Raw genomic sequence first — 13,420 nt, 5'->3', positions numbered from 1 at the left:
GGGTCGTCTTCCTATCGATCTGGCTGGGGTTGTCTTCCTAATGATCTGGCTGGGGTCGTCTTCCTAATGATCTGGCTGGGGTCGTCTTCCTAATGATCTGGCTGGGGTCGTCTCATCGCGCTGCGTGTTTTGGTGGTCATTTTCTGTCTGACTGGGGCGCTGACAGGGAGTCCCTAAAACAGGACCACCGATACAGCAGACTCTCTAGTTTGAGGTTTATAGGTAGAGCTGTGTGAGAGAGACCAGTCATTAGGGTTCATAGTATCTAAGGTTGAGGATAAGAAGTTAAGTCATCCTCTTCCTTTAGATAGCACTGTATGTGACCAACCTGTGTGATTATGTCACTCATTATAAATGCATAGATTTTTATAATGAATGTTTACAACAAGTCTTCTATTGAACTATGGCTGGCAGGCCCTAAACATATTATACACAGTTGGCTTAAAGAGGTATTACCATGACAATGTACAGCTACATCACACACTCTTCCATACAGCATGTTATACAGTAGGCCTATCAGATTCTATGGACCAAATGGCACCCTATTCCCTACATAGTGCACTACTTTTGACCAGAACTCTACGGACCAATAGTGAACTATATGCGGAATAGCGTGCCATTTGGGGCACAGCGTATTACTGTACTGTACTATGTGTGGCTGCTAGTTATTTCTGGGGGTCTTGGCACACACACACATTCCCACAGCACAACACAGACAGTAGGAATGCTCTATATCAGTGGATCTCAAACATTTTAATGTGGTCATGTTTTAATATCCACCTAACGAGTCCATTCAGACTGGTCAGTATTCACTCCCCCCTGGTTCCTCCTGACTAAAGATGGATATGTTTCAGTGCTCTGTAGCCTTAAAAGGTCTCTTGTTCCTGCCCTTCATTCCCTCTCTCTCCCTCTCTCTCCCTCCTTCTGCCCCCCTCTCTCTCTCTCTCTCTCTCCTTCTGTCACACCCCCTCTCTCTCTCTCTCTCTCCCTCTCTCTCCCTCCTTCTGCCCCCTCTCTCTCTCCTTCTGTCGCACCCCCTCTCTCTCTCTCTCTCTCCTCTCTCTCCCCTCCTTCTGCCCCCTCTCTCTCTCTCCTTCTGTCGCACCCCCCTCTCTCTCTCTCCCTCTCTCTCTCTCCTTCTGTCGCACCCCCTCTCTCTCTCTCTCTCTCCCTCTCTCTCCCTCCTTCTGCCCCCTCTCTCTCTCTCTCCTTCTGTCGCACCCCCTCTCTCTCTCTTTCTCTCTCTCCCTCTCTCTCCCTCCTTATGCCCCCTCTCTCTCTCTCCTTCTGCCCCCCTCTCTCCCTTCTGCCCCCTCTCTCTCCTTCTGCCCCTCTCTCTCTCAATTCAATTCAATTCAAGGGCTTTATTGGCATGGGAAACATGTGTTAACATTGCCAAAGCAAGTGAGGTAGACAACATACAAAGTGAATATATAAAGTGAAAAACAACAAAAATTAACAGTAAACATTACACATACAGAAGTTTCAAAACAGGAAATTTGTCTCTGTCTCTCTGTGTCTATCTCTGTGTCTCTCTCTTTGTCTCGGTCTCTCTGTGTCTTTCTCTCTCTCTCTCTCTCTCCTTCTGTCGCACCCTCCTCTCTCTCTCTCTTTTCTCTCTCCCATCTCTCTCCTCCTTCTGCCCCCTCTCTCTCTCTCTCCTTCTGCCCCCTCTCTCTCTCTCCTTCTGCCCCCTCTCTCTCTCTCCTTCTGCCCCCCCTCTCTCCTTCTACCCCCATCTCTCTCTCTCTCCTTCTGCCCCCCTCTCTCTCTCCTTCTGCCCCCCTCTCTCTCCTTCTACCCCCCTCTCTCTCCGTCTACCCCCATCTCTCTCTCTCTCCTTCTACCCCATCTCTCTCTCTCTCCTTCTACCCCCCTCTCTTTCTCTTTCTTTTCCCATTCTCTTTGCCAAGTCTCTTGTTCCACTTGTTCAGTCTCTCTCAGGGAATTAGAGTATACAGCATAGCTTCTTATTTATTTGTTATTCTTCAAACGTTCTCTGTTGACTGTTGGCTTCCTTGTCCCTTTTGTAATTTAGAAAAATGTCTTCACAACAGTGGACAACAATCAGTAAATTACATTGATCACTTGAACTTCAGTGTGTGCAAAACATTAATACACTTCCAGTTATTATAATTAAGCCCTAAAAATGTGTCACCATTAGTCATGAATCTAAAGCAATGTTCTCAGTTCTGACCCCTGTCCATTCTAACTTTACGTCTCCTGTATCCTCCCTCTGCTGCCCTCTTATTTTATCTTCCCCCTCTTTATCTGCCCCTTTCCCTGTCCTTTTTACCTTTCACTCTCTCTGTGTCTCTCTGTGTCTCTCTGTGTCTCTCTCTGTGTCTCTCTCTGTCTCTCTCTCTCTCTCTGTGTCTCTATGTGACTCTCTCTGTGTCTCTCTCTTTGTCTCTGTCTCTCTGTGTCTCTCTCTGTGTCTCTCGCTTTGTCTCGGTCTCTCTGTGTCTTTCTCTGTGTCTCTCTGTCTCTCTCTCTCTGTTTCTCTCTCTGTCTCTGTCTCTGTCTCTCTGTGTCTCTCTCTGTCTCTCTCTCTGTCTCTCTGTGTCTCTCTCGTCTCTCTCTCTCTGTCTCTCTCTCGTCTCTCTCTCTGTCTCTCTCTCTGTCTCTCTCTGTGTCTGTTTCTCTCTCTCTGTCATACCCTCTTTCTTCTTTCTGTCTATTCCATTCCCATCTCTCCTCTCTCCCCCTCAACTTCTCTAACTCTCTGCTCTCTCCCCCTCCCCTCCCCTCCTCTACCTCTCTGCTCTCTCCCCTCCCCTCCTCTACCTCCCTGCTCTCTCCCCCTCAACTCCTCTAACTCTCTGCTCTCTCCCCCTCCCCTCCCCTCCTCTACCTCTCTGCTCTCTCCCCTCAACTCCTCTACCTCCCTGCTCTCTCCCCCTCAACTTCTCTAACTCTCTGCTCTCTCCCCCTCCCCTCCCCTCCCCTCCTCTACCTCTCTGCTCTCTCCCTCCCCTCCTCTACCTCTCTGTTCTCTCCCCCTCCCCTCCCCTCCTCTACCTCTCTGTTCTCTCCCCCTCCCCTCCTCTACCTCTCTGCTCTCTCCTCCTCAACTCCTCTACCTCCCTGCTCTCTCCCCTTAACTTCTATAACTCTCTGCTCTCTCCCCCTCCCCTCCCCTCCTCTACCTCTCTGCTCTCTCCCCCTCCCCTCCTCTACCTCTCTGTTCTCGCCCCCTCCCTCCCCTCCTCTACCTCTCTGTTCTCTCCCCCTCCCCTCCCCTCCTCTACCTCCCTGCTCTCTCCCCCTCAACTCCTCTAACTCTCTGCTCTCTCCCCCTCCCCTCCCCTCCTCTACCTCTCTGCTCTCTCCCCCTCCCCTCCTCTCCTCTCCTCTACCTCTCTGCTCTCCCCCTCAACTCCTCTAACTCTCTGCTCTCTCCCCTCCCCTCCTCTACATCTGCTCTCTCTCCTCCCCTCCTCTCCCTCTCCCCTCCTCTACCTCTCTGCTCTCTCCCCCTCCCCTCCTCTAACTCTCTGCTCTCTCCCCCTCCCCTCCTCTACCTCTGCTCTCTCCCTCCCCTCCTCTACCTCTCTCTCCCTCTCCCTCCTCTACCTCTTTGCTCTCTCCCCTCCCCTCCTCTAACTCTCTGCTCTCTCCCCTCCTCTACCTCTGTTCTCTCCCCCTCCTCTCCCCTCCACTACCGCTCTACTCTCTCTCCCCCTCCGCTACCGCTCTGCTCTCTCTCCCCCTCCTCTCCTCTACCTCCCTGCTCTCTCTCCTCTACCTCCCTGCTCTCTCTCCCCCTCCTCTCCTCTACCTCCCTGCTCTCTCTCCTCTACCTCTCTGCTCTTCCCCCCACCCTCCTCTACATCTCTGCTCTTCTCCCCCTCCCTCCTCTACCTCCTACAGTACGTGTGGAACAACTGGGCGTTGGGAGTGTGAGCAGCATGCCTGTCTGATAGAGAATGACATGATCCAGGCTGTCAACAGAGGAAATTATGGGTAAGAGCACTTAAACACACACACACGTATGCACACACACACACGTATGCACACACACACAAACATACCCATGCGCGCTAGTGATGCACGGGGTTGACTCATAACCTGCGGGCATGTTTACGGTCATGAAATATTGTGTGGATCAAGGGTGAGTGGTTGGGGGCGGGTTGAATAAAGAGTTAACTCTTGTGCAATTTATATCTATAGTCTACTGTGATGTTTTTCTTTCATCATCTGGCATTAATGCGTAAGCCTAAACTTCAGGGCCTAACTCTACGCGTGTCAAATAGTCTACACGCCAATCGCCAAATGCTTTCGGGAACAGGCAGAAAAAGTTAACATCAATCCACGGAGGTACAAAGGACAATGTCAGAGTTGAGTTCAATAAGGGGGAAGCTGCTAATTCGACTCTTGAACATAAATATAAGGAAGGCCAGAAAAGTACATTTTTTACATTTGGAAGATGCTCTTCTCCAGAGAGACTTCCTAGAGCATTTAGGGTTAAGTGCCTTGCTCAAAGGCACATCGACAGATTTTTTCACCTTGTCGGCTCGGTGATTCGAACCAGCGACCTTTCAGTTACTGGCCAAATGCTCTTAACCGCGAGGCTACCTGCCTCCCATGAGTGGTAATAGAGGATGATAGCAGGGCCTGTTATGTTGTATGTGATCAAAATCAAATGTTAATGGTCACATACACATGGTTAGCAGATGTTAATGCAAGTGTAGCGAAATGCTTATGCTTCTAGTTCCAACTGTACAGTAATATTTAGCAAATGATGATTGTGAAGAGCTGTACAAGACGGGGACTTCAAACAGGCCTATGGCACATGAAGGGAACTGTAGCCTACTGTTCAGATGGGTTCAACGGAAACTGAAATCTGGACACTGACTGTAGGTCTATAACCTCTCACACAACCTGAATACTAACTCTTACAGTAAAATGATACACCAATTGTAGGCTACATTTTTACTCAGGAACAAGAGTGGAGAAACATGATTTCTTTCTTTCAGCATCTTGAGAGAATGTGAATGTGCAGTTAGATACCGTATGTAGAGGTGCTGTCTTTATCAGCATAATAAAAGCTGATCGTATTTCAACCACATAAAATATGCATCCAAGCAGAACTGAAATCTATCAGAAACATGTTGGGTCGTTTTTACAGCTTTCCTATCTCCTGACAACCAGTCAAACTGATGTCGTTTGGACATTTTGCACAGGAAATCTTTCCCTTAGTTCTATTGGTTGTTGCTACATTCTTTCCCCGGTCCTTAAACGTCTTTGCTCCCTGAAAGAAGCAGAGATGACAGAGAAAACTTTGCCGATGTCAACTAGATTGAAGCTTTCATTCGATCAATTTATGAAATTATTCTAGTGAACAAGGATGTATTCCGGTCTTCTAGGGCAGGATACTGTATATGACAGAAGATGCATGGGTCTAATTATAGACAAGTTGACTAACAGCCTCTCAAAACATCATTCCGTTGTCTGACTGTAGACTACTGTGCATTTTCTATATTAGCTGGTTAGTGTTGGGTGTGGGCCTCAGATTTCCACTTTATCACATATAGCTGGGTGGTTGCAGATGGTTATTAGCAATTGCGGGTGGGTGCAGGGGAACAAACAGCTGACCCGTTCACCACTTCCTCAATACTGCCTCTCAAGTCTGCGCAAGGAACTACACTTTGCGTTCCCAATTTCATGGGGCGTTCTTGTACGTAATACGTAAAAGGACACTGCAACACTCTGTTGGCTCCGTTTACGTAAACTGTGTGGCTGCCTTAATACACACACACACACACACACACACACACACACACACACACACACACACACACACACACACACACACACACACACACACATTTCTCACACTCACTGTTTGGACTTTCCTCTCCTCTGCGTCCCTAGCTGGCGGGCAGCAAACTACAGCCAGTTCTATGGCATGTCTCTGGACGAGGGCCTGAGGTATCGCCTGGGGACACAGAGGCCCTCCAGGACTATCATGAGCATGAACGAGATGCAGGTGAGAAGACCTGTCTGCTTGGTAGGGAAAGGGTTGGGCTGGGTGATTCATGGGATACATCTCGAATGGCACACTATTCCCTATACAATGCACTACTTTTACCGGGGCCCATACATGGGATGCAGATATGCTGACACAGCCTCGAGAGTGAGGAACAGACCAGTCTGCTTTTTAAATTGCGTGTGCATCAAGAAGGACCCATGACATAACATTTTATATAAAGATTCTGCTGGCCTGGCCTGTGTCATTACCAGCTATGGCTACCAGGTGAAGCCTGTTATTGGTCTGTTGATAATTCTTTGTCTGTCTGGATCTTGGAAGCCTACTCTCTGCTATGTGCCATCTTTAGCTTTGTTTACATCTAACCAGACAGATTATGTAAGAGCCTATCAGAGACAGGTTTAGGAGAGAGAGGATGGGGGAAAGGATAGGGGTAGAGGATGGGGTAGAGGATAGAGGTGGAGGGGGGTGGATGGGATAGGATAGGGGTGGAGGGAAGGATGGGGTGGATGGTGTGGAAGAGAGGGGAGGATGGGGTGGAGCCATCTCCATTTTAGACAACACAACTGACTGGCCTTCCTCTCTCCCCCCTACCCTTCCCAGCCACCATCCCCACCTCTCCCCCTACATCCTCCAGACTTAACTCCCACACTCCTCCTCCCTTCAAATTGCTTCTCTCCAATCCCCCACTCCCCCAGCCCAACATGCCCCTACCTGTACCAGGAGCCAGATCTAAGCAGGAGAGCTTATTCATAGATCTCTCTGTCTGTTGTCTGTCTCCCAGCTCAGTCCCCACACGTCTAACAGTCATACTGGGTAACAGATAGGCCCACTCCTAACTCCCTAACTCACTCCCACTCCACTCCTAAATACTGGGGGGTTGGAGCCACACACACACATAGATATTAGCGGGGAGGAATGTGAGGAGGACGTATCAGCCGCTGTGCTCTGTCTAAACAAAGATAGAGTTACATGCTAATGCTACACAACGGCAGTGTTAAGCATGCCTCCCACCTCCAGACCTGGCCTGTCTACGTCCCAAATTACACCATATTCCCTATACACTGTAGTGCTCTGGTGAAAAGTAGTGCACTATGTAGGGAATAGGGTTCAATTTGGGATGCAACCCTTTTAGTTAGATGACTCATGACACATACAGCAGAACCTCTTGGACTGGTGAGGAATATGTGAGGCAGCATAGAAATTCCCCTTCATGACTTAATGTGATAACCATTATGATAAGCTTGCTATACCAGGTATTTGTCTGAGGTATTATCATAGTGATTTAATTCTGGAGTTGGAGGCTTCTCCAATGAGTCCATATTAGGCGTTTAGATTAATCACATAGTTGCATATTATTTCCAGTGAGAGCAGATATTTTTCCTTCCCCGCTTTCAATGTCTTTGTTACACTAAGGCTGTCTGTTAGTGTAGCTTCCCTCAGTCAGTTCTATGTTACACTGAGGCTGTCTGTTAGTGTAGCTTCCCTCAGTCAGTTCTATGTTACACTGAGGCTGTCTGTTAGTGTAGCTTCCCTCAGTCAGTTCTATGTTACACTGAGGCTGTCTGTTAGTGTAGCTTCCCTCAGTCAGTTCTATGTTACACTGAGGCTGTCTGTTAGTGTAGCTTCCCTCAGTCAGTTCTATGTTACACTGAGGCTGTCTGTTAGTGTAGCTTCCCTCAGTCAGTTCTATGTTACACTGGGGCTGTCTGTTAGTGTAGCTTCCCTCAGTCAGTTCTATGTTACACTGAGGCTGTCTGTTAGTGTAGCTTCCCTCAGTCAGTTCTATGTTACACTGAGGCTGTCTGTTAGTGTAGCTTCCCTCAGTCAGTTCTATGTTACACTGAGGCTGTCTGTTAGTGTAGCTTCCCTCAGTCAGTTCTATGTTACACTGAGGCTGTCTGTTAGTGTAGCTTCCCTCAGTCAGTTCTATGTTACACTGAGGCTGTCTGTTAGTGTAGCTTCCCTCAGTCAGTTATATGTTATCTGTTACACTGAGATTGTCTGTTAGTGTAGCTTCCCTCAGTCAGTTCAATCAGTTCTATGTTATCTGTTACACTGAGGCTGTCTGTTAGTGTAGCTTCCCTCAGTCAGTTCAATCAGTTCTATGTTATCTGTTACACTGAGGCTATCTGTTAGTGTAGCTTCCCTCAGTCAGTTCAATCAGTTCTATGTTATCTGTTACACTGAGGCTGTCTGGTAGTGTAGCTTCCCTCAGTCAGTTCAATCAGTTCTATGTTATCTGTTACACTGAGGTTGTCTGTTAGTGTAGCTTCCCTCAGTCAGTTCAATCAGTTCTATGTTATCTGTTACACTGAGGTTGTCTGTTAGTGTAGCTTCCCTCAGTCAGTTCAATCAGTTCTATGTTATCTGTTACACTGAGGTTGTCTGTTAGTGTAGCTTCCCTCAGTCAGTTCTATGTTACACTGAGGCTGTCTGTTAGTGTAGCTTCCCTCAGTCAGTTCTATGTTACACTGAGGCTGTCTGTTAGTGTAGCTTCCCTCAGTCAGTTATATGTTATCTGTTACACTGAGGTTGTCTGTTAGTGTAGCTTCCCTCAGTCAGTTCAATCAGTTCTATGTTATCTGTTACACTGAGGTTGTCTGTTAGTGTAGCTTCCCTCAGTCATTTCTATGTTACACTGAGGCTGTCTGTTAGTGTAGCTTCCCTCAGTCAGTTCTATGTTACACTGAGGCTGTCTGTTAGTGTAGCTTCCCTCAGTCAGTTATATGTTACACTGAGGCTGTCTGTTAGTGTAGCTTCCCTCAGTCAGTTCAATCAGTTCTATGTTCTTTGTTACACTGAGGTTGTCTGTTAGTGTAGCTTCCCTCATTCAGTTCAATCAGTTCTATGTTATCTGTTACACTGAGGCTGTCTGTTAGTGTAGCTTCCCTCAGTCAGTTCAATCAGGTCTATGTTATCTGTTACACTGAGGATGTCTGTTAGTGTAGCTTCCCTCAGTCAGTTCAATCAGTTCTATGTTATCTGTTACACTGAGGCTGTCTGTTAGTGTAGCTTCCCTCAGTCAGTTCAATCAGTTCTATGTTATCTGTTACACTGAGGCTGTCTGTTAGTGTAGCTTCCCTCAGTCAGTTCAATCAGTTCTATGTTATCTGTTACACTGAGGCTGTCTGTTAGTGTAGCTTCCCTCAGTCAGTTCAATCAGTTCTATGTTATCTGTTACACTGAGGTTGTCTGTTAGTGTAGCTTCCCTCAGTCAGTTCAATCAGTTCTATGTTATCTGTTACACTGAGGCTGTCTGGTAGTGTAGCTTCCCTCAGTCAGTTCAATCAGTTCTATGTTATCTGTTACACTGAGGCTGTCTATTAGTGTAGCTTCCCTCAGTCAGTTCAATCAGTTCTATGTTATCTGTTACACTGAGGTTGTCTGTTAGTGTAGCTTCCCTCAGTCAGTTCAATCAGTTCTATGTTATCTGTTACACTGAGGCTGTCTATTAGTGTAGCTTCCCTCAGTCAGTTCAATCAGTTCTATGTTATCTGTTACACTGAGGCTGTCTGGTAGTGTAGCTTCCCTCAGTCAGTTCAATCAGTTCTATGGTCTGGAGACAGATCAAAGTTTCTGTTTCCATTCTAACTCATTAGGCCAAATGGTACGAATTGTCTGTGAGTAAGTCCTCTATAATAGAATAACTTAACAGACACTCTGATTAGGCCATCTGACTCTATTACATTCATGCATGTTTTATTGTGGATAAATAATCAACGTTGCACATTCCGTACAAAAGTATCATTAGGAACTTGTTGCTGTTGGTTTGTCAGTCTCCTCTTGCTGTTGGTTTGTCAGTCTCCTCTTGCTGTTGGTTTGTCAGTCTCCTCTTGCTGTTGGTTTGTCAGTCTCCTCTTTCTGTTGGTTTGTCAGTCTCCTCTTGCTGTTGGTTTGTCAGTCTCCTCTTGCTGTTGATTTGTCAGGCTCCTCTTGCTGTTGGTTTGTCAGTCTCCTCTTGCTGTTGGTTTGTCAGTCTCCTCTCGCTGTTGATTTGTCAGTCTCCTCTTGCTGTTGGTTTGTCAGTCTCCTCTTGCTGTTGGTTTGTCAGTCTCTTGCTGTTGGTTTGTCAGCCTCCTCTTGCTGTTGGTTTGTCAGTCTCCTCTTGCTGTTGGTTTGTCAGTCTCCTCTTGCTGTTGGTTTGTCAGTCTCCTCTTGCTGTTGGTTTGTCAGTCTCCTCTTGCTGTTGGTTTGTCAGTCTCCTCTTGCTGTTGGTTTGTCAGTCTCCTCGTGCTGTTGGTTTGTCAGTCTCCTTTTGCTGTTGGTTTGTCAGTCTCCTCTTGCTGTTGATTTGTCAGTCTCCTCTTGCTGTTGGTTTGTCAGTCTCCTCTTGCTGTTGGTTTGTCAGTCTCCTCTTGCTGTTGGTTTGTCAGTCTCCTTTTGCTGTTGGTTTGTCAGTCTCCTCTTGCTGTTGGTTTGTCAGTCTCCTCTTGCTGTTGGTTTGTCAGTCTCCTCTTGCTGTTGGTTTGTCAGTCTCCTCTTGCTGTTGATTTGTCAGTCTCCTCTTGCTGTTGGTTTGTCAGTCTCCTCTTGCTGTTGGTTTGTCAGTCTCCTTTTGCTGTTGGTTTGTCAGTCTCCTCTTGCTGTTGGTTTGTCAGTCTCCTCTTGCTGTTGGTTTGTCAGTCTCCTCGTGCTGTTGGTTTGTCAGTCTCCTCTTGCTGTTGGTTTGTCAGTCTCCTCTTGCTGTTGGTTTGTCAGTCTCCTCTTGCTGTTGGTTTGTCAGTCTCCTCTTGCTGTTGGTTTGTCAGTCTCCTCTTGCTGTTGGTTTGTCAGTCTCCTCTTGCTGTTGGTTTGTCAGTCTCTTGCTGTTGGTTTGTCAGTCTCCTCTTGCTGTTGGTTTGTCAGTCTCTTGCTGTTGGTTTGTCAGTCTCCTAGTGCTGTCTGGCCATTGGAACACCTACTGTATGTTTTTGGGAGTAATAAGAAATTGTATTTTACTTCCAAATAAAATATCAAGGTGGTCAAGTACATTAAAACAGGATTGAAATTGTACAGTAGCGAATTCCTGTTTTCCTCCTGCTCTCTATCCCCCTGCTCAGCTGAATATGGACCCTCAGAATGACCGTCTGCCTCAGTACTTCAACGCAGCAGAGAAGTGGCCTGGAAAGATCCATGAACCTCTGGACCAGGGCAACTGCGCTGCCTCCTGGGCCTTCTCCACTGCAGGTGAGACACTACATGGTAGTAAAATACTGGCAGAATACTGGTAAAATACAGGTATTTTTATAAAGTACTGGCATTTTGTTCAAATTAATTTTCAATAATATATTTTTTAAATCGCAATATTGCAAATATTGGGAAAATTGAAAATGCTTTCAAAATTACATTTAAGTACCAGAACGCCCCCTTATCATTTAAGTACCAGAACGCCCCCTAATCATTTAAATACCAGAACGCCCCTAATCATTTCATTTAAGTACCAGAACGCCCCCTAATCATTTAAGTACCAGAACGCCCCCTTGTCATTTAAGTACCAGAACGCCCCCTAATCATTTAAGTACCAGAACGCCCCCTAATCATTTAAGTACCAGAACGCCCCCTAATCATTTAAGTACCAGAACGCCCCCTTATCATTTAAGTACCAGAACGCCCCCTAATCATTTAAGTACCAGAACGCCCCTAATCATTTAAGTACCAGAACGCCCCTAATCATTTAAGTACCAGAACGCCCCTAATCATTTAAGTACCAGAACGCCCCAGAACGCCCCTAATCATTTAAGTACCAGAACGCCCCCTAATCATTTAAGTACCAGAACGCCCCTAATCATTTAAGTACCAGAACGCCCCTAATCATTTAAGTACCAGAACGCCCCCTAATCATTTAAGTACCAGAACGCCCCTAATCATTTAAGTACCAGAACGTCATTTAAGTACCAGAACCCCTTGTCATTTAAGTACCAGAGAACGCCCCCTTATCATTTAAATACCAGAACGCCCCCTTGTCATTTACATACCAGAACGTCCCCTTATCATTTAAATACCAGAACGTCCCCTTATCATTTAAATACCAGAACGCCCCCTTGTCATTTACATACCAGAACGTCCCCTTATCATTTAAATACCAGAACGCCCCCTAATCATTTAAGTACCAGAGAACGCCCCCTTATCATTTAAATACCAGAACGCCCCCTTATCATTTACATACCAGAACGTCCCCTAATCATTTACATACCAGAACGTCCCCTTATCATTTACATACCAGAACGTCCCTTTATCATTTACATACCAGACCGTCCCCTTATCATTTACATACCAGAACGTCCCCTTATCATTTACATACCAGAACGTCCCCTTATCATTTAAATACCAGAACGCCCCCTAATCATTTAAGTACCAGAGAACGCCCCCTTATCATTTAAATACCAGAACGCCCCCTTATCATTTACATACCAGAACGTCCCCTAATCATTTACATACCAGAACGTCCCCTAATCATTTACATACCAGAACGTCCCTTTATCATTTACATACCAGACCGTCCCCTTATCATTTACATACCAGAACGTCCCCTTATCATTTACATACCAGAACGTCCCCTTATCATTTAAATACCAGAACGCCCCCTTGTCATTTAAGTACCAGAACGTCCCCTTATCATTTACATACCAGAATGTCCCCTAATCATTTAAGTACCAGAACGTCCCCCTATCATTTACATACCAGAACGTCCCCTTATCATTTACATACCAGAATGTCCCCTAATCATTTAAGTACCAGAACGCCCCGTTATCATTTAAGTACCAGAACATCCCCTAATCATTTACATACCATAATGTCCCCTAATCATTTAAGTACCAGAACGTCCCCTAATCATTTACATACCAGAACGTCCCCTTATCATTTACATACCATAATGTCCCCTAATCATTTAAGTACCAGAACGTCCCCTTATCATTTACATACCATAATGTCCCCTAATCATTTAAGTACCAGAACGTCCCCTAATCATTTACATACCAGAACGTCCCCTTATATTTACATACCAGAACGTCCCCTAATCATTTACATACCAGAACGTCCCTTTATCATTTACATACCAGAACGTCCCCTTATCATTTACATACCAGAACGTCCCTTTATCATTTACATACCAGAACGTCCCCTTATCATTTACATACCAGAACGTCCCTTTATCATTTACATACCAGACCGTCCCCTAATCATTTACATACCAGAACGTCCCCTTATCATTTACATACCAGAACGTCCCCTTATCATTTACATACCAGAATGTCCCCTAATCATTTACATACCAGAACGCCCCCTAATCATTTAAGTACCAGAACGTCCCCTAATCATTTACGTACCAGAACGTCCCCTTATCATTTACGTACCAGAACGTCCCCTTATCATTTACGTACCAGAACGTCCCCTTATCATTTACGTACCAGAACGTCCCCTTATCATTTACGTACCAGAACGTCC

The 13,420-nt window shown here is 46.1% G+C and overlaps 1 protein-coding gene across 2 annotated transcripts in view; it reads left to right on the top strand.

The window, feature by feature from the left end:
* Positions 1 to 13,420, top strand: part of LOC115131249 (tubulointerstitial nephritis antigen-like) — a 70,110-nt gene that overhangs the window by 28,734 nt on the left and 27,956 nt on the right. For both annotated transcript variants that reach the window (XM_065020292.1, XM_065020291.1), the window contains exons 4-6: positions 3,874 to 3,966; positions 5,878 to 5,992; positions 11,035 to 11,161. In XM_065020292.1, coding sequence (XP_064876364.1) covers positions 3,874 to 3,966; positions 5,878 to 5,992; positions 11,035 to 11,161 — 335 coding nt within the window. The remainder of the gene's footprint in view (positions 1 to 3,873; positions 3,967 to 5,877; positions 5,993 to 11,034; positions 11,162 to 13,420) is intronic.

The sequence above is a fragment of the Oncorhynchus nerka genome, linkage group LG7 (genome assembly GCF_034236695.1).
Source record: "Oncorhynchus nerka isolate Pitt River linkage group LG7, Oner_Uvic_2.0, whole genome shotgun sequence".
In the NCBI taxonomy this organism is placed as follows: Eukaryota; Metazoa; Chordata; class Actinopteri; order Salmoniformes; family Salmonidae; genus Oncorhynchus; species Oncorhynchus nerka.
This window is presented reverse-complemented; position numbering and strand designations above follow the sequence as displayed.